Source organism: Augochlora pura, chromosome 5, assembly GCF_028453695.1.
Source record: "Augochlora pura isolate Apur16 chromosome 5, APUR_v2.2.1, whole genome shotgun sequence".
In the NCBI taxonomy this organism is placed as follows: Eukaryota; Metazoa; Arthropoda; class Insecta; order Hymenoptera; family Halictidae; genus Augochlora; species Augochlora pura.
The window spans coordinates 5891749-5915981 of record NC_135776.1 but is presented as its reverse complement, the minus strand read 5'-3'; the positions used below and the strand labels follow the sequence as shown (position 1 = coordinate 5915981).

General features: G+C 38.3%; 2 protein-coding genes across 4 annotated transcripts; both read left to right on the top strand.

Annotated features, from left to right (window-relative positions):
* The first annotated feature begins 912 nt into the window (after positions 1-912).
* On the top strand, positions 913-14996 carry LOC144470163 (organic cation transporter protein-like). Its single transcript, XM_078181038.1, has 8 exons — positions 913-1604; positions 8441-8624; positions 9204-9462; positions 12068-12366; positions 12436-12548; positions 12673-12887; positions 13314-13662; positions 13726-14996. Exons 1-8 carry the CDS (start codon positions 1279-1281, stop codon positions 13901-13903), a joined length of 1923 nt encoding a protein of 640 aa, XP_078037164.1. The 5' UTR covers positions 913-1278; the 3' UTR covers positions 13904-14996.
* Positions 14997-15172: 176 nt separating this feature from the next.
* Positions 15173-23853, top strand: LOC144470255 (carcinine transporter-like). 3 transcript variants are annotated; one of them, XM_078181202.1, is made up of 11 exons: positions 15178-15232; positions 15344-15739; positions 18811-19077; positions 19481-19676; positions 20249-20507; positions 20925-21117; positions 21205-21313; positions 21427-21530; positions 21599-21813; positions 22029-22204; positions 22285-23853. In XM_078181202.1, exons 3-11 carry the CDS (start codon positions 18815-18817, stop codon positions 22501-22503), a joined length of 1734 nt encoding a protein of 577 aa, XP_078037328.1. In that variant the 5' UTR covers positions 15178-15232; positions 15344-15739; positions 18811-18814; the 3' UTR covers positions 22504-23853. The 3 variants fall into 3 exon arrangements, with proteins under 3 accessions (XP_078037329.1, XP_078037328.1, XP_078037327.1); XM_078181203.1 differs by lacking the exon at positions 15344-15739 and having other exon boundaries at positions 15173-15232; XM_078181201.1 differs by lacking the exons at positions 15178-15232; positions 15344-15739 and adding an exon at positions 17289-17945.
* The last annotated feature ends 380 nt before the right edge of the window (positions 23854-24233 follow it).

Below are 24233 nucleotides of genomic sequence, written 5' to 3'. Positions count from 1 at the left end.
TTTTCTTTGTAAGACGAATTTATTATTGTTTGTCAAATCTAATGTTCATCTAAAACAATTGATGCATGCAGCACTGTTTCCGTAATTCTTTTTGTCTTTAAGTAATAGAACATTTATTGATGCATCAATATTGAATTTTAGCATAGTTATATGTATAATAATGACTGCAGATTTTTATCCTAAATACCATATTTCCACTAGACTTTCACCAGAAGTACATTTTCAGTCGACGAAATAAATTTTGTCTTTGCTATAAATATCAAATTATGAAAACAGGATACTCGAATAGCGATACGTATTTATCATTGACAGGATCAGGAAATCAGTGTCTGCCGGTTCTCTTTCAATGACGAGGAAAAACAATCGACGTTCTCCGCGTTTCATGTTTCAGGAACAGCACAATAAACTGAATCAGTCATTTCCCCAGGTAATTTCGCAAAAAGCACTTTTAGTTTTAATTGATCAATTCTTCGGCATCCTTCGATTACAGTTCTCGAAGTTTACGGTCTCTTTAAAATTCCAATCCGAATTTTGCACCCTTTGGCTCCGACTGTGCCCAGCAAAAATTGCGGGGTTTGCAAAAATAAATATTGGTGTTGGTCAGTGTATCGCATCACACAGCTGGTTTCCCTGAATCGATTAGCGCTAAATTTAAACCTGGCTGATCTGCGCGCGATCATCCCGATGCAACATAGTTGACAACCTGTCACGGTGTGATCAGACGATACGCGAACCGGTCATCATCGGATCAACAATACCGAAGAAAAGCGGATCTTCCGGCCGAGGACGAGAGACATTGCCCGTGGCCGGGTGACGAAGATGATTGACACGATCCGCGATCTGCTCAATGCCACTCGCAGATCGTTGAATTCTACTTGCAAGGGAAAAGAGAGGGAGTACCTCGGTGGCTATATAGCGAGCTACGGAACCGATCATTTCAGTTTCGAAGTCCTCACTTAGGATTTGTCCACTTTCCCCTTTAGCGGCGACCGACCGGGTACCCGATCTTCTATCTCGCGACGATGACGCCGGCAAACATTTGAGATCGGTATCTTCGGATCCTTGTGTACTGATCAGATAAGAAGATATATCGGCCTGCTTCGAAGCTTCGAGGGAACGATGCTGCGCCGCGTTATCAACGATTAGGAGAACAGTGGGATAGGGGATCAGTGATCGGCAGTGATCGTGATCAGTGAAAACTAGCTTCTGAGAGAGCAAGGGTTCCCCGAAGTCTCCGAGGTGTTCCCCAAATCTTGTGATAAAGGATTTGCGGGCAAGATGCCACCGCAGGAGAAATTCGCGACACCTGTGCCGTTGGATAAGGAGAACAATGCCGGTGCTTGTCAGAGTTCTATGAACCTGGAGGTCCCTGGGACTAAACAGGTTGCCAAGGATGCGAAGGATGAAGCGAGAGACATGGATTTCGACGAGTTGCTACCTTATGTCGGGGAATTCGGGATTTATCAGAGGATCCTATTCATCTTGATGATACCCTTTGCCTCGTTCGTCGCCTGGGTGTACTTCTCGCAGATCTTCATCACGCTGATACCAGACGATCATTGGTGTTGGGTGCCGGAACTTGGGAACCTTACCGTGGACCAAAGGTATGCGATTGATTAATGGTTTTCCTAGTACTCTTTAACAGACCTTCATAGATTCGTGATAAATACAACTAGGGTCTCTTTGTGAATCGTTTGACGTTTCATTGACTTGTCTTTAACTAGAAGATGCACTTTATGAACGTATCTTAATTGGCTACTTTCGAAATTGATAATTTTATATATATCGATTTTAAAAGGAAATTTTTCAAAATAGGTGAGTTTCCACATCGTAGATTCGTTTTAATTGATAAGTAAACGATCAGTGATTTTCGAAATCGTTTCTCGCTGAAAACTGTCTATGTACTGCTTCCGCGAATTTGTGGATTACGCAATCGACGCTGCTTGTATGGATAATGTGTGTTAAATTGGAAATTTAATGAGCAAACGCTGTTAGCTGCCGATGTCGATTGGAATGCAGCAATTTAAAATGTAGCAGGTGCGCGTAAGACTTTCGTGACCGACTCTGTATCTATGAGAGCGATCACAATGGGTGATTTTTTATTAGATCTGCGGCTCTTGATACGTCGTTTTTTTTCATGGTGGAAACTAGTGCTCGCACTATCTGCGTTCATCGGCGAAGAAAAAAATGCATAGGTATCTTGACACTATTAGTATTAGAGATCTGTATCCTTGCAAGCGAAGTTCTGGTATTTCGAGTATATCGCATTGATTGCACTGCTTTGTTAATACATCGCTGAAAAAGGTAGGTGAACATGGCGATTAATAGTATCAAGAAGGCAAACTACTAAATTAATTGCGATCTAATAAACTTTATTATTGCAAGCTTTCATTGTTTGGTAATGCCAGTGTCAAATAGACTAATCTTTTGTTCCACAGAGATAAATACAAGTTAAAACATTCTTTGTATAGACATTCGAGCTGTTTTTGTTTAATTTGGTCTTCTGACGTCAACTACAGTTATCTAGCGTTCGTGTTCCGATTATACCTTGGCCAAGTTAGTAGAAAAGGAACGCCGTTTTCCGGTACTTCAGATTTAGCAATCCGAATGACATATGGTAATTAACGGGCAGCATTAATCGACCAGTAATTACCGGTTATGTAGAAACATTTACTGTACCAGAACATGTAATTTCACCGAGAGAAATGATTGCTAAACTATTATTAAGTACAGCGAAGTACTCCATACTGAAGTATTCCATAGTAAAGGTCTTTATACTGAAGTATTCCATAATACGACATTTTACGATGAAACACTCGTACTCGAGAAACAATTGTTTTATAAAAATAGGCATGCGTTACGAATACACTGCAGATTATCGTTAATGTGCATTCGGAAACATTGTCCAGGTCCGTGCGTTTCCTGTCAGGACAGTTCCATTACCGTTAAATCATCGTTCTTAATTACTTCCAGGACATTGTTGTCACTCCCGACGGTGTTCTGTGATTCATCCGGTCGATTATTAATCTATTTACATATCCTGCTCCTTAACATTTAGTTTTTACACGATTAGACACGAGCGTCGCGCAGCTCGATTTATGTTTTTCATACAAAAACAGATGCTCATAAAGTTGTCGCAAGAGCATGCAAGCAAATGGAATCGGTCGTTGAAATGCCAACACGAGGTGCAGCTGTATTGTGCCCAGTTCTCAATTAATTAAGTAAAATAATGCCATTGGTTGGTAAGAAAGTGTTAGAGATTGATGTTTACCGCGATCGCGTAATGCTTTTTGCCAGACGAAATGAATATGGATAACATAGACGCTGCGAGATTATTCTTCCTGTTGAATAATGAGTACTTGTTTAATCGAACATGAACAAGACGAATAACAGTGCTTTGAATTATGTGGAATTCATTTTCTAATTCTAGGCGTTATTCGCTTACAAATATACATATAGTTTTGATAAAATTGCAGTTTTTGATCCTTAAGCGAACTTTCAAGTTGATCTACAATAGTGCAGCTGATTCGTTTATTTATTCGATGCTGGTTACATTGAATTGGTAAATGAAATTCAGATTTGCTTAGCAATATTAAAAGCATTATTATAATAGATTTATTTATATTCATATTTTCAAACTACAGTATATTAAAAACATTGTAAAATGAGACAGAACATATTTCATTGTCTGTTAGTAAGATTTTTATTTAAAATGAAAACGTTCTGCAGCGGTTGTATACGTGCAATAACGATTTCTACAATCAGCATCTACGTCAAGTAAAGGTTCTTTGTTACTTTAACAATTATGACAGTTTCATAATAATATATCGGTATTCCAATAATTCATTTAATCTTTTTACGTTATCTGATCAACAACCTGTCGCGATTAGAATTTTACGCAGCAGACGCTCCGCGTAACGGGAAAATAATGTTTGCGAAAATTGTCGCGATTCACGGGTGATAAACGAACATGCGTTTTAACAATTTCGTGTTAATAAAATCACGTTGTTGCCTTACATTACTAGTCTGCTTGTGGGTAATTAACAAGTCGCGACGGAAAGAATGTTTCTTATTCTTGCCAGTGACGCAAAGTGTTTTAAAACGTCGGCTTGCGAAAAATGCACGCCAAGCATGCACTTTTATCTGCAGTACTACCGACACGTAAAATAAATCGTTGCGAACGACACATTTTATGACAGCCTTTGAAATGGTAAAAATTTACGTCGTCCCGTGCATTACTTTACTGTAACAATTTTCAAGGATGAATAACAGTTCAATTCTGAATAGAAAATCCTACAATTCTTGATACACAAAATAATTCATCGCGAATGACACTTCTTATTTTTTAAAATGGCAAGGCGTTGATTCTTCGAATAATTTACGAAAAGTGAAAGCAATGCAATCGAAGCAGGTCTCCGAGTAATTCAGGGGTCTGGAAAACCGAAGAATCGTGTGGCAAACAAAAAAAAAATGGCAAAAATTCGGAAATTTCCACGGTCAAGTGACCGTTTGAAATCAGCGCGGGACGTCGCTCGGGAATAAGACCGCGATAATTTACAATGCATTATGCAACGCGCGGCGCGGAGTATCGTTGAGAAAAATGAAAAGGAAAGGAACGAGCGGTGTACCCGCTAAGGCGAAACGCGTTTTATTCGGTTTAACCGACTGCCGATCGAGGTGTTACATTATTTGAATAACACGAAGGTTCTTAACCCGCGGTGCGGTGGCTTACGACAGCGTATGTAACCGAACGCGAAGCTGCAATCGGGTTACACCTTCGTTTCGTCACCGTGTTTCTACACTTTCCCAGATAGTCGGCGATGCGATGACCGTTTTTGCCGATGCTCTTGCGCCAGTTTGCCCGGCAGGAAACAATACAGACCGATACACTTTGCTGGAAATTAACGACCAGACGTCCGAACGAGCGCCCGATCCTTGCTGCGAACAACAACCGTCTCCGATCGTACCGGTTGCTCGCATGGTTCAAAAAAGATTTTCGAATCTTACCTATCCTTTCGGACATTCAACTGCGAGAAAAATGATACGCGAAGTATCGCAAAAATTAGATGCCGAGCTATCGCAGAAATTCGCTATAACAATTGCTCTTTTAACTCGATCGCTGAGTGATTAATTAATTTTTTATTTGTTCAGATTCAATGTATATGTTGTTATTAGAAAAGTGAGCGAGTTGAGAAAGTCAAGTGCGAGGTCACTGAATATATTCGATTAGGGAAAATTAATTGGTTGGAATAGCGCATCATCTGTTGCATCGTCTGCTCTTTATGTGGAGGTGTCTGCGACATTTCGAGGCCGCCGGTGATTCCTGAAGAGAATATTATAAACTTCTTTGTGTATCGACACGTTTCTTTGTTGTCTAGAAAGTTGCGTTGAAAATAGATTGGCTCGGAGATATTTTAAATTCTGCGCAGCTTAGACGTAAACATTGTTAATAATAGTGCACGTGTTATTGTTCATTTATAATGCAGGTTGGGAACGCAGTTCTTTTTCAGAAACCATTCTTTTGAAGTCATCGTAGAAAAGAGACAAAGGTATTGCGTAATTTGTCGACGATAATTACATACATCTGACGTTTTTACCACTTGGTTTTTCTAACGTATGCGTCAAATCTACGGTTTTTTTTTCCTGAATAGTAACCAGATTTGTGGTAAAATTTGAAGATCGTGAGATCACATTGTTTATGCCGGATGGTTGAATATTAAACACGGCAAGCTTAATGCTCATCAATGATGTAAGTATGGAATTGCATGCTTCCGATTAACTTGAAAGATAGTTAAGGAGATTGGTGGCAGATAAGAATTGTAAAACTCAATGGATTCGCTAACATTTCATTGTATACGTTCCTTACATATCTCGCAGATGTCGTTATTAAGACGTTATTGCTATTCTCGGTGTCCATCGGCAAGTATTTCGTTCGGTCATCGTGGATCAACAATGAACAAAGACAATGCACGACCATTTACAAAATAGAATCGTATTTCCATTAATAATTCTATTCAATTTTATTCATGAAAACTGGTTTGTTGTGATAGCTGCAATCCAGCTGCATTTTTCGTCAGCATTGTGACTTCGTTCTAATGCGTGCACATTTTCCTTGTTGAAAAAAATGAATCACTGGAATAATTCATTAATTTTTGATTACTTGATAATTGAGCACCGTCAATTTTCTTATGGTTGTCGAGGAAAAACATTCTTTTGATATTATTAGATTACAATTCATTGTAATTTCAACGAGAATAAAAAGTAATAATTAACAAAGATTATTTGCAGAATCTCTGCAAAAGATCAATCGTAATTTTGTATAATTCGAATAATTTAAGCTTTTACGAAAACCTGCGTTTTCTCCTAGGGAAATATTCTCTAGGTTTCACAGCTCTTCCATCGAACATTTCATAAAATCGGAGAAACTTTCAGTCTCGTACAAAGTCGTTCCAGATTTCGAAATGTAGTTCCGTCTCTTCTTCAACGACAAAATTTTGCAATAACGTCATTAGTATTGCACGCTAGAATACTGTCGTCCGGCACGGCCATTCACCAGAAAATATGCAACGAATTTATGCGCGGAGCCTTCGTACAAATAATGAGAGCGTGAACGCGAAAGATTATATACGTAACGCTCCATCCAACGTTGTGCACAAGCCTGGTGCGATAAAGAAGTACAATCCTAATAGATATTCGTCTCACAATGGCAAACACATCAATTCTTTAAGATACGCCGAAAAAATTTTCCACGTCATCTTATTCTTTGTTTGAGAAAAAAAAATGACCGATCATCCCTTTGTATACCTACTAACAAGTAGTCTACCAATTTCTAAACTCAATTTTCTGTGAAAGCAAGTCTCCTTAACAGCACATTGTTTATTTTTCTTTCCACTTCGTTTCATAGCGAGTTTGTTTAACAAACAGGGGGTCTCCATCGACGACCCTAAGATAAAAAATGCCAGCCAAATATCAGCGACCAATTACAAAGTTACTGAAAACAATTTCATAAAATGTTTATTGAAAGTTCTTATTGAAAAGTTCAAATTTTTAAAGTGTTAACAACGAACCCTCTGGTCAAATGGCGAGTTTCGCGTCCATTGAAAAACTGTGAAAAAAAAGATTGCATAAATGTCTACATCAAAATAAAGATGGCGAGTGGTTGACAAAAATCTTGACTTTTCATTCTTACAAAGCTTTAATCGCTTTTAGTCTTCAGTACGTCCAGTGTTCAAAATCGTTGAAACGCAACTGCGTTTTTGCAATTGCGCTTGATCTTTAGAACTGCGTTTCCAAAGAAACGCAAACGTTGCTGCAATTGTTTACGTCCGTCTTATCGCATTTCATTTTCATTGTGCAACGATGAAAATGTGTGCGTGTAACCCGAGAAAGCCTTAATTTTACGATACCGCGTAAGTGGTTTGAGTCGGCTCGAATCAGACGGCGGCGATCTCGGTGACGTCACCTCGCTAATTTCATTGTAAATTAAGGATACCTGAAACGGGATAATCATCTCTCGCGAGTAATTACCTTAATTAAGGTGCTCGGTAATAAAGACGATTTCGACACGATCTTTTACTTCGCAACATTCGGCTCCGCCATTTTGGCAATCACGGATCCATATTAATTCGCAGTTAATCGCGTATTGAGCGATCGAGTAGACCGAGAAATCGATTTTACGATAATGCTGTGAAATGTCTGAAAAAATTCCACGAAATTAATAGCGTATGCAAAAGTAAAAATCGCTGGGCAAACTAGGCTAATCGGCGTTAAGCAATCGAATGAAAGTAGCCGCCGGTTCAATTTATACGCGGTGCATCGGAATGCTGTTTTCTGTAGGGTTAGTCATTAACTCTGGCTGCAACAGCACTATGTTATAGTACACGGAGAATGTCCGCGTGAAAAATGATCTCTTTCATGAATATCGAAAGCGTTATAAGTTCTGGACGTTCCTCAAATCGAGAGTATGCGGTTTAGTGCAGAATACAAATGCACTTTGGTGATCGCGCGTGTCCTTATTGAGACATTCAGTGTCTAGAAATAATTACATAATTACGTTAGCCAATAAATCAGAATGCATGTATGTCAACGCCGATCTTAGAAGATAGTCCACCTGTTGAATTAACATAAATAGTAGCGAACCGCTGCGCTGCAAATGCGCCGAAGTGCATGTTCGATTAAGTCGCATTCGATGGCAGAGGTTCGTGCTTCTTTTAATCTAAGAATTACAATGAAAGGAACGAAAAAAGACTAAAAGAAGTTCTTACGAATTTTCTATTTAAAATTGTTTAAATTTCGTTCTCTTTGACTGAATATTAGAAAATATTTAGACCGCGAATTCCACTTTGCCGACGCTGGAATTGCAACAATTGCGATCGATTTCAGCTGCGTTCCGCGTTATTCGGAAATTTTAACTAACGATCAATTTTCTTTCATTTTCCAGACGGTCGCTGGCGGTGCCAATCACCCACGAAGGTTACTCGAAATGCACCGTTTACGATGTAAATTACACCGAGATCATGCTGAATGGAAACCACGTGCCGGACCCGTCTTGGCCGACGAAAAAATGTCAGCACGGATGGGAATTTGATTACACCACCATCCCGTACGCGACCGTCGCAACGGAGGTGCAATAGAATTTCATGCAATTTTCACAATTGTTGTATTATTTTACAAACGATTTTATTCGTCGCGAAAGTTCGTTTCGTCTCGAGTTGATCCAGCGAAAAGTTACGAAACAATGGAACATTAACGCGACGATGTTCTTTGTATATCCTCGTGACAATGCGACGCATCGTTGCAATTAAGGCACGCATAATCTCTTAGTTCTATTGTCTAGCGTGCAGATTAATCTACAGGCTTGTTTTTAGTAAATTCATTCGTACACCGCGCGATAGTCATCTTCTATATGTTTACTTTATCTTGGAACTAATTAATCAAGTAACGAGGTTATAAATGATTCGTAGAATAAATGATAAATATGTTCGTAAAATAATAGTGGTAACAGAAGATAATTATGTGGAAATAATTACCTAGGATATAATTAGTGGATTCATTCGATACGGCGAATAAAATATTTGATTTTCAATGAAAGTAAAGAACAAAAATAGGAATTAGTTGAAAGTGAAGTTAATCAAAAAGCTCGTGGAATCATTTCTACAGATGATAAAAATATCCTTTGTTGACAATTATGGCATTTGTTATAGTTAGGATGGGTGTGCGAGTACAGCGCTTTGCCGACCGCAGCGCAGAGTATCTTCTTCATCGGCGCCATCTTCGGAGGGTTGATCTTCGGCTGGATAGCTGATCAGTATGGCAGGATACCGGCATTGATCGGTGCCAATATGATGGGATTTTTAGCTGGAGTTGCGACAGCGTTCTCTCAAACCTTTTGGCAGTTCACGCTGTGCCGTTTCTTCGTTGGATTCGCCTTCGACAATTGCTTCACTATGATGTATATACTAGGTAATACAATCTTCCTGTTCCTTGTTAAATGTCTCGAAAAATTTAGATTACTTCAGAAGAGAACCAGACAGGTAGCAGTTTGTTTCTTCATTTAATAATTTTGTAAATAACAATGGTAACTACGATGTCGTTAATCAGGCGAACCATCTGTTGTATTTAATTCTTAACTGTATTTAGTTATTAGCCGTCACAGATCAAAAATGTAGGCACAGACTTTAAACAATTGAATGAGAAAAGCTGGGAAAGAGTTTTAATCAATATGTAGCGAAGCGAACAGTTCGCATGATCTAGCAGCCTCCAAGGAGAAGGGTGGCGGTAGACGATCAATTACAGTCGCCTTGACAATTAGGAAACCCGAGTACTTGACAATTAACGCGAACACCGTCAACTTGGCCGAGTTTTCGACGATTTTTTCCGGGTCTGCGATTTGAGTCATCGAGTCACGGTTCGTGGAACCGTTTCGCTTCGGTTTTCATTGGCGGAATGCTGTTCGCTGGCCAATTATCCGAGAGATCAAGGAAACTAGTTTCCATGCCTCGGACATCAATTACCAAACCTTTAATCAACATCGATTATCAGTAGATCTAATCATTGATCCAATAATAATCTTTTCGAAGAAAAGAAAGGAACAATCAGCCGGAAATGTTTACTTTGCATGAACAGAAATTTTCGTCTATATCACGAGTAATAAATTTGAGACGATGAATGTTATTTATTTAATCAGTTCATCTTATTTTTAACTCTACAATTTTCACTTTCTTAACACTAAGTGGAATTTGTTTAAACATCGTACGATTTCTATTTAATGTTAACATAAATGAAGAAGTTTTTTTAGCTTAGTTTATTATATACGGTTTAATAACCAATTTAATGTTTTAATAATTAATATAATAATTTAATAATCACACAATAGCTCTAACGTAACACCATATCGTAAATTCGCGTCCTTGCCTCGACCCGGTAAACGTTGGTCGATCGACCGCTTTGTGCGCCGAGGATATTATTAACAACTAGCAACACGGTGTTATCATCGTGCGCGTTAATCTCGAGCTCGGTAAATATCGATTTAAAAAAGTCATCCTTTGATCGACGATCGTTCGCCGCGGAATATTCGCCGGTAACGGCGAAAGAAACGACCCCGAGGAAAGCGAGTCCTGTTTTCTGATGGAGTTATGCGCCTCGGAGGCAATAAACCTTGATGGCATACGATGAATCAATCTAACGATGAGAGAAGGTATGACAACACGCGACTGTTTTTATTATTTCTCTGTCGCTGCTTCTTGGAAAATCTTACTTTCGAGAAATGGTAGCCGCACCTTTGACACCAGAACTATCGAACCAAAAATAACTGATTTCTGTTTGCAGATAAATGCGATCGGCAAAAGTGTCGATTGAACGTGCTCTGCAAAAGAATGAATTTTATACGTAAAAGCTGTGAAATTGTTTCAACTGAGAAACTTTTTAATAAACTTCTTCACGGAAGTATATACTATTGGATTTCGGATTTTTGTACAAAATGAAGAACATCTGCAATTTAATTATAAACAGCAATCGCACGAAGTTTTAGCGAATTCGGTCTTGTCATTCTTATAAAACAATATAAATTAGTCGCGTTTAAAGTCCGGTAGTTCCATCGCTAATGAACAGGTATCATTCTTGCTAGTTCACTCTCGCTTTATGGGAATTTTCAGCAATTGAACGCGCGACTAGCCGGCGGTAATTAACGTCGACACGAATGCGTTTTCCCACATTCCCCGCGATACACGCGATTTACATCATAAGGATCGGTAATCATTTCCTTTCGACGACTCCGGCGATGGTCATCGCGGCAAGTAATTGACAATTATCGGCAATATTTCGTGGCGATCATCAATCTCAAGGCGGCGAAGAAGGTTTCACCTTCTCGCCACCTTATTCAGGAAGGAAGCGAGGTCAAGACCGGCGAGTCATTGGCAACCTCGAACGATTCAAGTAATCGAGTGACTTTCACGTGTCAATAATGGCACGTGACCATTATGCCGCCTCGTGGATTCAATTCGACGATTGTGCAATCGCCGTAGTAGAAAACAAAGAAATTTCATGACACGGAATTACGGTTGCTATTTATACTCCTCCAGAAAATGGAGAATAATTGTTCTTAACGAAGCAGCAGCGTTAGATGGTTAACGAAGCCTTGTCCTGTAATTCAGAATTACCTTTAATACGCCGTAAGTGCATCATCTATTGCGAACATTGTTTCTCGTATCATGTAACGAACTTGTAGTTTTAGAATTAAGTGGAATTAGGCGCATTAGAATGAGCCGCGTTCGGTATGAGTTCACTTCGTCGAAGAAGGAGTTCCGCATCGTGTAAATTTTTACGTATTACTGGCTTTTAAACGTCTTTGGAACATTCAATCTAGTTTAGGGTCCTCGAAAGAATGTTAAGATGCTGTACAACATATTTAAAATGTTGTATTCAAATTATATGAAAAAATGTGTTAAAACATTTAAAGAGGAATGTGTAATGCATATCCAAAATATTTTAAAAAATACGTACAACGTCTTGAAAATAATTTAAAGATATTTGAAAGAATATATGCTAACCATGAAACTTAATTTTCCAGTGCTGGAATACGTGGGACCAAAATGGCGTACGTTCGTGGCGAACATGTCGATAGCGCTGTTTTTCACGTTCGCTGCATGCATCCTGCCTTGGATCGCTTATTTCTTAGCCGACTGGCGAATGACCTGCATTGCCACATCGGTTCCTCTCGTTTTGGCAGTGGCAACACCATGGCTGATACCGGAGAGCGCCCGATGGCTGGTTAGTCAAGGTCAGGTGGACAGAGCCATCACGATATTGGGGAAATTCGAGCGAATAAATGGCACCAAGGTGCCCGACGATGTGTACAAACGATTTCGGGTAAATAAACAATTACCGTTCGGACTGAAATAGTGCGCAGCTCTATAAAAATCATTTTATACGCCACAGGAAACCTGCGCCAAGATAATGAAGGAAGAGGAAGCGGAAAGGACATACTCTGTCCTGGATTTATTCAGAACTCCACGTTTGCGGAACATCACCATCTTATTTATTGTTATATGGTATTTATCGAAAATATTTGATATTGTTTTTCGATTGAATTTGATATTATATATTGTTCTTTTATATAATATATTGTTCTATATTCAAGGCGCTCAGAAAATTAATTTCCGATTTTGTTTCCAGGATGGCGATCTCTTTGGTGTTTGATGGTCACGTACGAAACGTCGACAACTTAGGCTTGAATGTCTTCGTGACATTCACAATCGCGGCAGCGACAGAGTTACCGGCTGACACATTCCTCACTGTCGTTCTTGACAGGTGGGGTAGAAGGTGGCTGGCTTGCGGCTCGCTGGTCATTTCCGGAATCTTCAGCATCTGGGCTTGCGCTGTCTCCAATAGTTAGTGTCTAAAATGCGTTACTTGATAACCACAGGCAGAAATTCACCTGTTACAATGTACGATTCAAAATTAGAAATTTCATTCAAAATTTGTGCTCTATAGAATGATCCCAGTACAACAGTTTGCACTCTGAACAATATTCAGAATTAAAAAAGTACTGCATCTACAATATTCTAAATTTTAAAAGTCATAACGAAACAAAACAGCTTCTGCAAAGGAATTTGTACAGTCATCTACAGTTCAGTTAGTGTATAATTAGTATTGCATTAGTTAGTTGCAAAAATTAAGATGATTACATACGCTGGAACATCAAAATAGTCACAGTGTAATGATAATCAAAAACGCTCTACAGTATTTTCTGCTGCAAAGAATTTTATTCTTCCAATGATTATTCGTAGACTTTATGGGTGTCTCTGTTTTTCCAGATATATATTCAGCCTCATTAGCCATCCTGGGTCGATTTTGGATAAACATATCCTACAACATAGGGCTTCAGTACGCAGCAGAAGTGCTACCAACAGTGGTCAGAGCGCAAGGTGTAGCCTTGATACACATTATGGGTTACGTCGCTAGTATTTTAGCTCCTTTCGTGGTCTATCTCGACGTGGTCTCGTCTGTCCTGCCGCTTTTGCTATTAGGCATTATCGGCATTGCTGGAGGTCTTATGACGCTGTTCCTGCCGGAAACGTTGGACAAGGATCTGCCACAGACGCTGCAGGATGGTGAGAACTTCGGCAGAGATCAGAAGATGTGGGACGTTCCTTGTCTTCGAAGGTGATTTTGCGATTGTCCGTTCTTTCACCGAGGCCAAACATTGACTCCTTTCATTTGTTCCAGGAAACCGGAAGTTGAGGAGCCACCGCCGTCCTTCAAGACCTTCTCTCGCGGTAGCGTGAGGAACTCGATGAGAGCGTCTCTTCGCGGGGAGACCTTGAGGAGCAGCATGATTCGAAGGTCGAGCGTGAAATCGAGGACCGAGAGCACCAATCCGGGAACGGAAGTAGAAAGATTATAGCGAAACGTTCCGAGCGACGTCTCGGTCACTATGATACCGACCAGGAGATCTGTAACCTTTGAAAGTCGCGTGGAATTGATGTCGTCCGAGATACCGAGACGCGAGCAGCTCGTGTGATCGTCATCGACGAAGAAAGACGCATCAAATAATGATAATGATGACTGGACTGCGGATTTTATGCGCTCAAAACAGAAATGCATAGGACAACTACGAAAGTGTTAGAAGATTTGAATAGCATTGTTATATTAATGTCAACTTATCGCAATTGTTGAAATAGACCAAGTATTTTCATCGTATTTCTTACAATTAACGTAGACAAGCTGCATTTTGTATAATTGATCCGCCGTCTAGCGATGACACTCGATGAATCTGATTCTGTGTAATGATTTGACGAAAGTATTTCTGAGGCTGTGGTTCGTTTGTATTCTATTACTTGGAGAATTACGTTCTAAAAGAATTGACAAATGATGATCTACGTGGATCCATTTTTCTGAGAGTCTGGTGTGTTAGATATTGAGAAGATAGTTTCACCGATAGCCAAGTTAGGCGTTGGAAAATCAGAAACGTAACTCCTTGGATTGATCATATACCACTTGCAGAGACCACAGAAGACGAGTGATAATTGTTTTCTAAAAGGCCATAGTCGTGATAGTCAGTTTAATTGTCTCGCGGAACATGAGACTAATGTGTTTTCAGTGTTCGTTTATTGAATATCATATTATGGAATGTTTATCTACGTATTAGATAGTCTACGTTCGCAGATTTTATACGAGTATTACATCTAATTGTTTAGTACAGTAAAGAGAGATCGGCAATTGTCAAGCATTGGCTGTGCGTATGCCCATTGTGGAACATAAGTATTTCATTCGTATTGTTACAAGCTCCCGGTGAGTTCGATTATCTATTTTACCGAGGAAACAGGTTTTTCCCATCGTGGATTTTTGTATATAATGTATGTATACCTGTGAAAGATGTATTAGATTAGCGTTAATAACTGTCCTCGGTGTATACAAACTCCACGTTAGCTAGTGATTTTTCATGTTGCTGACGATCCGTTCGCGGCTACTTTTGTAATAAAAGTTTGTTCACAGAAGCTTGTACTCGTACAGTTCAATTATTAGAACCATCTTCGCGCGTTTGGCGTCACGTTTTTTCATACTGATATCTTCTTATCATATATTACATATTCATGAATGATTTACATAAACGACAATAAATATTCATTATCGTATATCAATTGTGTAACATTTCGTGGCACAGACAGATCGTACCATTTCAACAGAATGTGGCCACACATTAACTACAAAATAACAAATTGCAGAACTTACGGTGAGAATTGGTTTACCATTTTCAACTTTATAACATTATTAAAGAAAGAAAGGAAATTATAGCTGATACATCTGTCTTGCAATTGATGCAGATATTTTTTATTCTGCATAGAGATCCGCGATCTGCGTATCAGCATACATCACCCGAAGATTCGCCGAGATGAAAACGCTTTGGAAATAAGTGCCAAGAATGATTATCAGATTACGATTTCGGCAATCTCCTACCGCGTTCAACATGCATAAGCCGGTAGAAATGTCACTGTCTGCCCTCAGTTCCATCTACATGCAACATTATTTATAGACACCGGACAATGTAATCGTATATCCGAGTTGCTAGTCAATGTCACAAGTACCAGACGCGGAGCCAAACTCACTGAAATAATACTATGGTTTCTGGTAACGGTTCCATAACTGTGCCCGCCATTGTTATCAGTGTCGTTGACCGCTAAACTCTTATCGCTAGTGCCAAGAAGATTTGTGTTGGTTTTGGGTCAGAGTTGAACCAAAGGTATCGTTCTCCTCTCGCTTTTGCATTCGCGCATTGTTGTCGCGCTATTAATACGCCGTGACCTTGCCCGATATATTATGAAATCGTTTCTTTTCTGGTCGATAGAGACCAAGTGAGCCAATTTCTTGAAAAGATTCGGAAATCACGCGCCGTATAAGTGACAAGAAAAATCGTAATTCGAACTTTTGAGTAAACAGTATGACTTCTTCTCATGTTAACACGTTATATAAATAGATGACCCAATTCTTTGCGGGTAATAGAGCAGAGTTATAGATCCCGAACGTTCAAACCGCTTTGCGGCACGAGATTTACGCGTTCACGAAAAATTGAGTACATGAATTATGAAATAGTGGAAACGCAATAAAAGTGTAAGACTTCTTGTGCAAACGAAGGTTGCTAGATAAAAACAATAGGAAGATTTTGCTTACTGAATTCAATTTTAAAATTCTGACAAAATAGAAATCAAAATTTTATTTCCGTCTTTCAACAGGTATCTGTATTATCCACAGTTTTGGCGCAAACCTGATATTTAACCACTTTCAAAAGAACTTTATTTTTCTGCAAGCCCAATAATTTTCTTATAAATGGATTTCAATTTTGTGATTTTTAATTAAGATATTCAGTTAAAAATTTGTCTTGCCATGTATAATTTCTTGCATACAAGAGATATACATTAAGAACCCGTTCAGAGAAACAGGAAGATTATCATTCGGAGAATACGAAGCCAGTTCCATAAACATGAAATTATTAAGTTTGATTGTCCTTAAGCAACTTCAATAGAAGTTCTTCTGTGTAGCAGATTACAGTACGATAGACCAGATTTTTACGCAAAAGAAAGATCTTTTACATCATCCCAAACAACTGGGGATAGATAAGAATGTATTCCTTGTTTTGATAGCTCTAAGTAATGTTGACGATAATATGACACCGCTAATAGATTGTTATGACGTTTTTGAAGCTGGGTATTTCACTGAATCAAGCCATAAATGCATTTAATACCGCAGTCTACTTACAAAATTCCAAGTATCTTTCAGTTGAAGAGGAAACTGCGTCATTATTCTTTTGTCAACATTGTGATAAAATCACTATTTAATAAAATTCTGAACTAGTAGGTAAATTATTATAAAATTACTATTATGTATATTACTCAGTATTATTATAAAATTTCTTCTCAAAGAAAATTCTACTAAAAATTACTAGGTGACGCTATATTTACATGCATTGTCTCTCACGATATAAAGTTGCGCTCAAAGCGTAAACTATTGATTAAATAAAATAAATATAAACTACTGAATAAATAATTACTTATATTTTAGTATATTGTCTCGTTCAAAAGGAAGTTGCTCCAAAAATTATGCTACTGTCACATGGTATATTTCCCATTAGAAAATACTTTTCCATTTATGGGTTGCAATCTTCTAAAACAGTTATCAATTGTTCTCGACTCGAAATTCAAAGCCAGATTTTGGCGTAGTCGTTCTCGTTGACGGTAGTAGCATCGAATAAAAGGATCAAAGTAAAGTCGATCGATAGAAATCAAATTGAACGGTGGCATTGGAGAACATGTGTCCTCGCGGATCGCGATACGAGACGCGTGCGAAATTCCTCGCGCGCCGGCCGGCCAACCAGAAGACAGTCTCTCTCCCTCTCCTTCTCTCTCTTTTACTCTGCTATTCGCAATCTCTCTTCGATTCTCTCCTATCTTTCCCGGGTGACTTCTGTATTTCCAAACACGTGTCATCGGGTATCCGTCTTCGAAGCAAGCTCGTATATTAACGATACCCGAGCCGCTTTCCCTTTCATATCCGCGCAAGGCCTCGTTACCATCGCGGCGGGCCCGCCGTGACTTCTTCGAACGTTCTGTTTTATTAAAAAATTAACACCGCTAAGAGAGAAGGGGCGGTCGGTAAACAGAAAATGTTCCACTGAAATTTAAATCGTCGCGATTCGATCACCGTAGACCTTCCGCGGGGTTAATTGACGCTAATTCGCGGCGACGCCTTTCTTTGCGCTGTCCATTGTCCAAAGAGGAGACTTCGTGATTGTGATCGTGAATGTTTTTCCACTGTTCATTATATAATCGAGTGCTCATCGCGTCTGGATCGACGCAAACGGATTCGCCTAAATTGCCATTCGTTTGTTGACCGTTGCCGATAGCGCCGACCAGGACATTGCCCGAAGATTTTTGTCGGTGATCTATGGCCAGGTTTGAGAATCGATCCTTTTCATTTTTTCTGTTATGCTTTGACCTTGTTTTTGGTCGCGCGGCCTTCGCTATCACCGGAGATGATCGGGTTCTTCGTCTAGGATTGCCGAACGCGATTCGATCGGCAATCGACAAAACCGGTTCGGGAAACTATGTCGGCTGAATTGAGATCTCTAGCTTGGATTCGTTGATTTTATTTTGCGGAAATTGTTCGCGCTGTTTTCTGTGAACATTTCGGTGTTATTTGGTCGAGACGTTGCGCGTGTGTTTACGTTGATTTTCGAAATCAATTGCTACGGTAATTGTAATCGGACGGTCTCGTTGTCGCGTGCTGATTGTAAACACCTCTTCTTGTGATTTGTTCTACTCCGAATATTAAGAAACACTTTTATCCTTGCTAAGTTAAACACAATTTGCCAGGTTCTGTGCCAAACAATTTTCAAAGAATATTCTACTTATCTTTCTTAAGACAACATTAGAGATATGAAAATTGTTGAATTTATGAATCTTGTATCTCTTGGTAAATTACACTCTATGCTACTTTATTGATACAATAAACTGATCTAGAATTGAACCGGCTGCTCCACATTGCGTAACAACGATTACTGTGTTTGGAATATTCCTAATTGATTCACGAGCATATAGTATGAATAAGAATACAATAGAACAGTGTAATCATTTTTTACTATTTTATTTCTGTAATTAAATGTACGCTGACCGAATGATTCGAATTCTCGACTAAAGAGATGTTAATTTTCATCTAAAGGAGATGTTGCTGTGCAAATTTGTGTATTTTATTTGATCGCTTCCTAAAGAAATACTTGATGTAACAATTGTTTGTAGGGAAATTTTATTAATCTTTCAGAACAATGAAGAATCACAGGAATCTAGGCAATTCCCTAGGGCCAACCGAGATGACAGCATTGAGGCCAAAACTTGAAACATTCGACGATGTACTGCCATACGTCGGCGATTATGGAAGGTACCAGTGGCTGCTTTTACTGTCGTTGCTGCCTTATGGGATTATCTACGCGTTCCTGTACTTCACGCAATTCTTTATCGCAATCATCCCCGCGGAGCACTGGTGCAAAATCGACGATCTGATGACCACGAATTTCACTCAAGAGGACAGGTAAATCTTCCTTTATCCAATTTAACAATATATCTACCGAAAAAGTGATACGACGTCTTTGAAAATATTTAATTTAACAATTTTTTCTTTTAAACGAAGATATCGAAAGACTTTTCAACTAACACTATAATGATTATAAAATTACTTTGGCAAAAATAAAAATAGCGTCGATGATTGGTTTATAACCAGCAAAAAAAAAACAAGAATAATTATGTAGTTTCACGATGATACTTTGCTGCTCTATCTTTACGAAAAGGTAGCAAACATCATCTATTACCTTGGCAGATAGCGAAAGCAAATAATGCGATCAAGGTGGTATTACTTTAGTCGTCGATTAGATTAGTTTGCTAATTTATCTATTACATATTTAAGTAACTCAATACATACTCGGAAATATATTCAGGGTACAAATAGCAATTCCATCGTCGAATGAGTACCCTTATTACGATCGTTGCTCTCGAAAAGACCTAAACTTCACCAAGATACTGCGATCCGGCGAAAATCCACGATCCTATCAGTTATGGACCAATCGAACCATTGAATGCACCTCTTGGGAATACAACTACACACAGATTCCATATTCCAGCATTGGTACTGAGGTGAAGTACCTTTTACGCATTATTTTCATCTTCAGATCAATTTCTTCTTTGAAACAATTCAATTTAAAAAGAAAGTCTTATTTTTGAGAATTTTTTCCGTGGTTCCACAGTTGAGTTACACAAATGATTCTTACACAGATCGAATCTACAGACTCTTCCGAATGCAACCATATATTTTTTAAATAACATTATAAACATTTAAACATGTTTAAACAATATTTGAAGCAGACTGGACATCGCTGATCAGGAAAAATGGCACTGCACGATGTCGCTTTTGCTGAAAATATTTTTTAAGCGCAGTTAAACAAATCCAATATTACTAAAAAACACACCATTTTATTCGGGAGACTCCGTAGGATGATCTCACGAACTTGAGAAAAAATTCTCGAATTTGAAATTTTCTTTTCCTTCACAATCTCAAGTCCAAATACTAGACCATTCTATTTCTGCTTGATTCGGCAATCATTGAATCCAATAACTCTATGAGAAAAATACATGAAGTCCGAAGAATCTTTAGACAGCGATTTTTCAGTACTTCTCACCGCCATTGTCTCCTTACGCTTCGTGATTAGCTAGATTGGGTATGCGACCGAGAATACCTTGTGTCAACGGCCCAGTCGATCTTCTTCTGCGGCTCGATCGTGGGCGGTTTCCTGATCGGATGGATCGCGGATCACAAGGGTAGAATCCCAGCACTGATCGTCTGCAGCACCTTCGGCCTTTTCGGCACCATCGCTACCGCCAACGCGAACAGTTTCTGGTCATTTGCAGCCTGCAGATTCTTCACTGGATGGGCTTTCGACAACTGCATCAATATACCGCTTATTATCGGTGAGCTTGAATGAAATTCTCACAAACGTGGCGACCAGTCTGGAGATAATTCAGAGATAAATGGCTAAAATTAATTCGAGTTCAATGCGCGCATATAGCGTAAACGATAATTCTTCAATCGGTCCGCTGGCTATCAAAGTGGCTACACGAAGCTTACTCATTTTGTGACCCACTGAGGCTTATTTATTCTGTCCTACTTAATGCTTATATACATATAATATTATATATATGAATAAGTACTATATATGTTGTAGCAGGTTTAATGAAACTGTATTCTGATATACTATTAATGTATCATAATCGATGGAGATTTCAACCTGAAACACAATTGTTTCATTTTCGCTACAGAAACCCCTCCTTGTCTATATCTTTTTACGAAATTACTTCTTATCTGATCGAATGTTGATTGTCTTACAGTTCTCGAGTACATGGCAGTGTCAAAACGCACTCTGGTCGTCAATGTAGCCTTCGGCCTGTTTTTCGCAGCAGCCAGTACCATTCTGCCATGGATGGCCTACTATATCTCAAATTGGAGGATTTTCACTTATGTCAGCGCGTTGCCATTATTGTCTGTGTTCATCACGCCGTGGATTCTTCCCGAAAGTGCCCGGTACAAGAATATATATATATATATACCTCGAATTGTTTACGTTAAATTGTATCGATGAAAAATTGTGAACGCCCAATTGTTTTCAAGATGGTACGTTTCGAACGGGAGAATGGACAAGGTCCTGGAGAAACTGAAGAGGATAGCTTCGATAAATCGTAAGAAGCCGGATCCACGTATTTACGAAGCTTTCGCAGTCGTGAGTACGATAATCATTACATTAAAAAAAAATTAAACGCGAATGAAACTGAAAAATATTCGATTCGATATTGTTGGCTAGTTGAACTTGTACAGATTTGTTCGTTATTTTAGGCGAACGTCGAGGTGTCAACAAGGGAACGCGAAACAGCGACTATCTTTGATTTGTTCAAGACCCCTAGACTGGCCAGAAACACCATTCTTCTAGTTCTATCCTGGTAAGTATAATAGAATGATGGGAATTATAAAAAAAAAAACGAATTAATGAGTATCTGTTATCTTGCAGGTGTCTAACCGTGATCTCGTTCGACGGCCACGTCTATTCGTTGAAACTTCTTCAGAGCTCGGTGTTCGTGTCATTCTCCCTCGCATGTGCCACAGAACTTCCGGCTGGATTACTGTTGACACTTTTGTTGGATCGGTGGGGTCGCAGACTCTGCGGATTCCTGAGCTTGGGACTTACTTGCCTGCTAAGCATTGCTGAGCTCATGCTGCATTCCAGTAAGCGTAAAAGAATAATTAAACACCAACTTCCAGATAACCAGTCATTTATATTTACTTATTTTTGCATTAGAAATGTGACATATTTTTATCATTTAAACTGATCTTGACTGAACACTTTATAGTTTCGATGATCTTGTAAAGCTTCGAGTGATCCCTGAACATGCTTGTAAAAGTTCTAAAATATTTTATTCAGTTTATATCTTTCTTTATAGCGATTGCTAAATTAACAATGTCAGTTATGGCACGATTCTGCCTAAATATGGCAGCGAATATCGGTCTCCAGTATGCTGTGGAACTGCTACCAACGCCTGTTCGTTCGCAGGGTGTGTCGTTAATTCATACTGTCGGCATTGTTGCACACACTTTGGCCCCGTACATAACAGATTCGGTAAATTATTAAATTCGTATTATTATTCAATCGAGTGCATCGTCTAAAAACACGTATAACTCGTTTAACTTGTTCAACAGGCAAAAGTATGGGAAGGTTTCCCGATGCTGATCATTTCTACGGTGTCCTTCATGGGCGCCATGTTTATTCTCTTCCTACCAGAAACCCTCGGCCAAGATCTGCCTCAGACTATCAATCAAGGCGAAGAATTCGGTAAAGATCAGAATTTCTGGTCGTTACCGTCTAAACAAAAAGCTCTATTCGAAGAGCCGCCCCATTATCAAGCCTGTGAACGATAAATAATCAAAATGCTTGATTTTAATAGACAAGGTAAAAGAGAAATGGCGAGGGGAGCGTTCCATCCCATTGCAGAATACAATTGTAATACAGCGACAGATATAATGCCCATTAGTGTTCAAATATTGTTCGTATTCCTATTATTTTGATTTCATTATTGTATTTTAGGAATCCATTTTTTAATATCGTTTAAGACATAGATAAGCATCGAGTCAGCACGGCTGACAACTTTTATGTTCCCGTTTCGTTTTTATTCTATTGTTAGTCGATATTTTAAGCAATTTTTTTAATTATATCGTCAGATATCGAGTTCGATGTCTCAATCAGGATTGTTTAGTAATTGACACGTCAACGATTTAATGTCACTTTTTAAAATATCATCGTACAAATCAAATTTGATACTTTTATTATTTAAGAAGTGGAATCTTTTAGTATTCGACAGCCTCGATGAATAAATAATATATATTTTGTCAATTGTATTGAATAAATCAAACAATCGTTGGTAATTGGAAAGATGGTAAATTTATAAAATGAAGTGTCAACTACTGAACGATTCTATGTACGAAAAAGTTGATTGAGTAATTTAGTTACGCAAATTGTGCCATTGTTTTAGATAGTGCTCATTATTGTATCAGCAACAATGTAACCGATAAATAATTCGGTTCCCGAGATTTAATCTCAAAATCAGATTAAATCAAACAGATCGATTCTGTAGTGGACCACGACACATTCGAATCTTAATTAACACTTCTTTTATCATTTAATTTATTTAAGAATCAAATTATGTGTATAATTAAAATTTTTCCAAATGTGTTCATATCTTCAAACTATTATACAAGTTATAAGTTGCTACTTCTACAGAAGATCAATATTTTTTGCTTGTTAGCAATAATAGCCAATTTTGTACACCTATGCTCTCTCATGCAAAGTTCCTTTTTATATCACTATTAATAATAAGTAGACTGTGGATTTTTATGCAAAATAGAAATTGTCTGAATTAATTGAAAGAAATCGAAAAAAAGAGAAAGAAAATTCTTTTAATCTTTTTCCTATAGGGAATTACATTTATTCAATTTTGCCATAAATGTATAAAATCCACAGTCTAAAAATAAGTCACTATTCGTTAATAATAAGAGAGAAATTAATAAATTTTCTGTAAAGATTGTAGAGTACAATAAAAGTCAATGTCTGGCATTTTCGCAAAATAAATAAAAGGCTGGACAATAATACGTATATGATACTATTAAGACAAAAGAAAAGGAGAAGTAAATTATTTAAAATGTACATACTGAATCATAAAAATAGTAACATGCCAGCACATTTTCTATAATTATGCCTAATAAATAGTTTCAACATCCACTTCTTTTGTATAATCATTGGCAATTTTTAGCTTAGTCTAATTGCTTGTTTAATCTTTCAAAAGTTCAAAAACTATAGTTATTAAGAATAATTGTATTTTACAGGTTATTTTGAATTGATTTTAATAAGTATTCCCGTAGAAATGTTCCAACATCAATGTTATTTAAAATCGAAGAAGAGGGCTCCAAAAAATTTATAAACTTGTTGCCCTTGTATAAATAAATCGAGCGAATGTAGCGCCGCTGTAGCGACTTTGAGAAGCTCGCTTAAAAGGTTCGTATAGCGCCAACTAGTCCAGTGACAAAACCCTCAAACTGTTAGCCAAAATCGACCATCCTGTAATTTGACTAGTAGTTTGAGCATTTCGCCACTA

What these genes read in the sequence shown, in the direction of transcription:
- LOC144470255 (XM_078181201.1), top strand. An exon ending in ATTCCAGCATTGGTACTGAG is followed by an intron (nt 19,677 to 20,248) that starts GTGAAGTACCTT and finishes CTTCGTGATTAG; the next exon opens with CTAGATTGGGTATGCGACCG. An exon ending in CAATATACCGCTTATTATCG is followed by an intron (nt 20,508 to 20,924) that starts GTGAGCTTGAAT and finishes ATTGTCTTACAG; the next exon opens with TTCTCGAGTACATGGCAGTG.
- LOC144470163 (XM_078181038.1), top strand. Translation starts at nt 1,279, where the DNA reads ATGCCACCGCAGGAGAAATTCGCGACACCTGTGCCGTTGGATAAGGAG. An exon ending in ACGCGACCGTCGCAACGGAG is followed by an intron (nt 8,625 to 9,203) that starts GTGCAATAGAAT and finishes CATTTGTTATAG; the next exon opens with TTAGGATGGGTGTGCGAGTA. An exon ending in ATCTTATTTATTGTTATATG is followed by an intron (nt 12,549 to 12,672) that starts GTATTTATCGAA and finishes TTTTGTTTCCAG; the next exon opens with GATGGCGATCTCTTTGGTGT.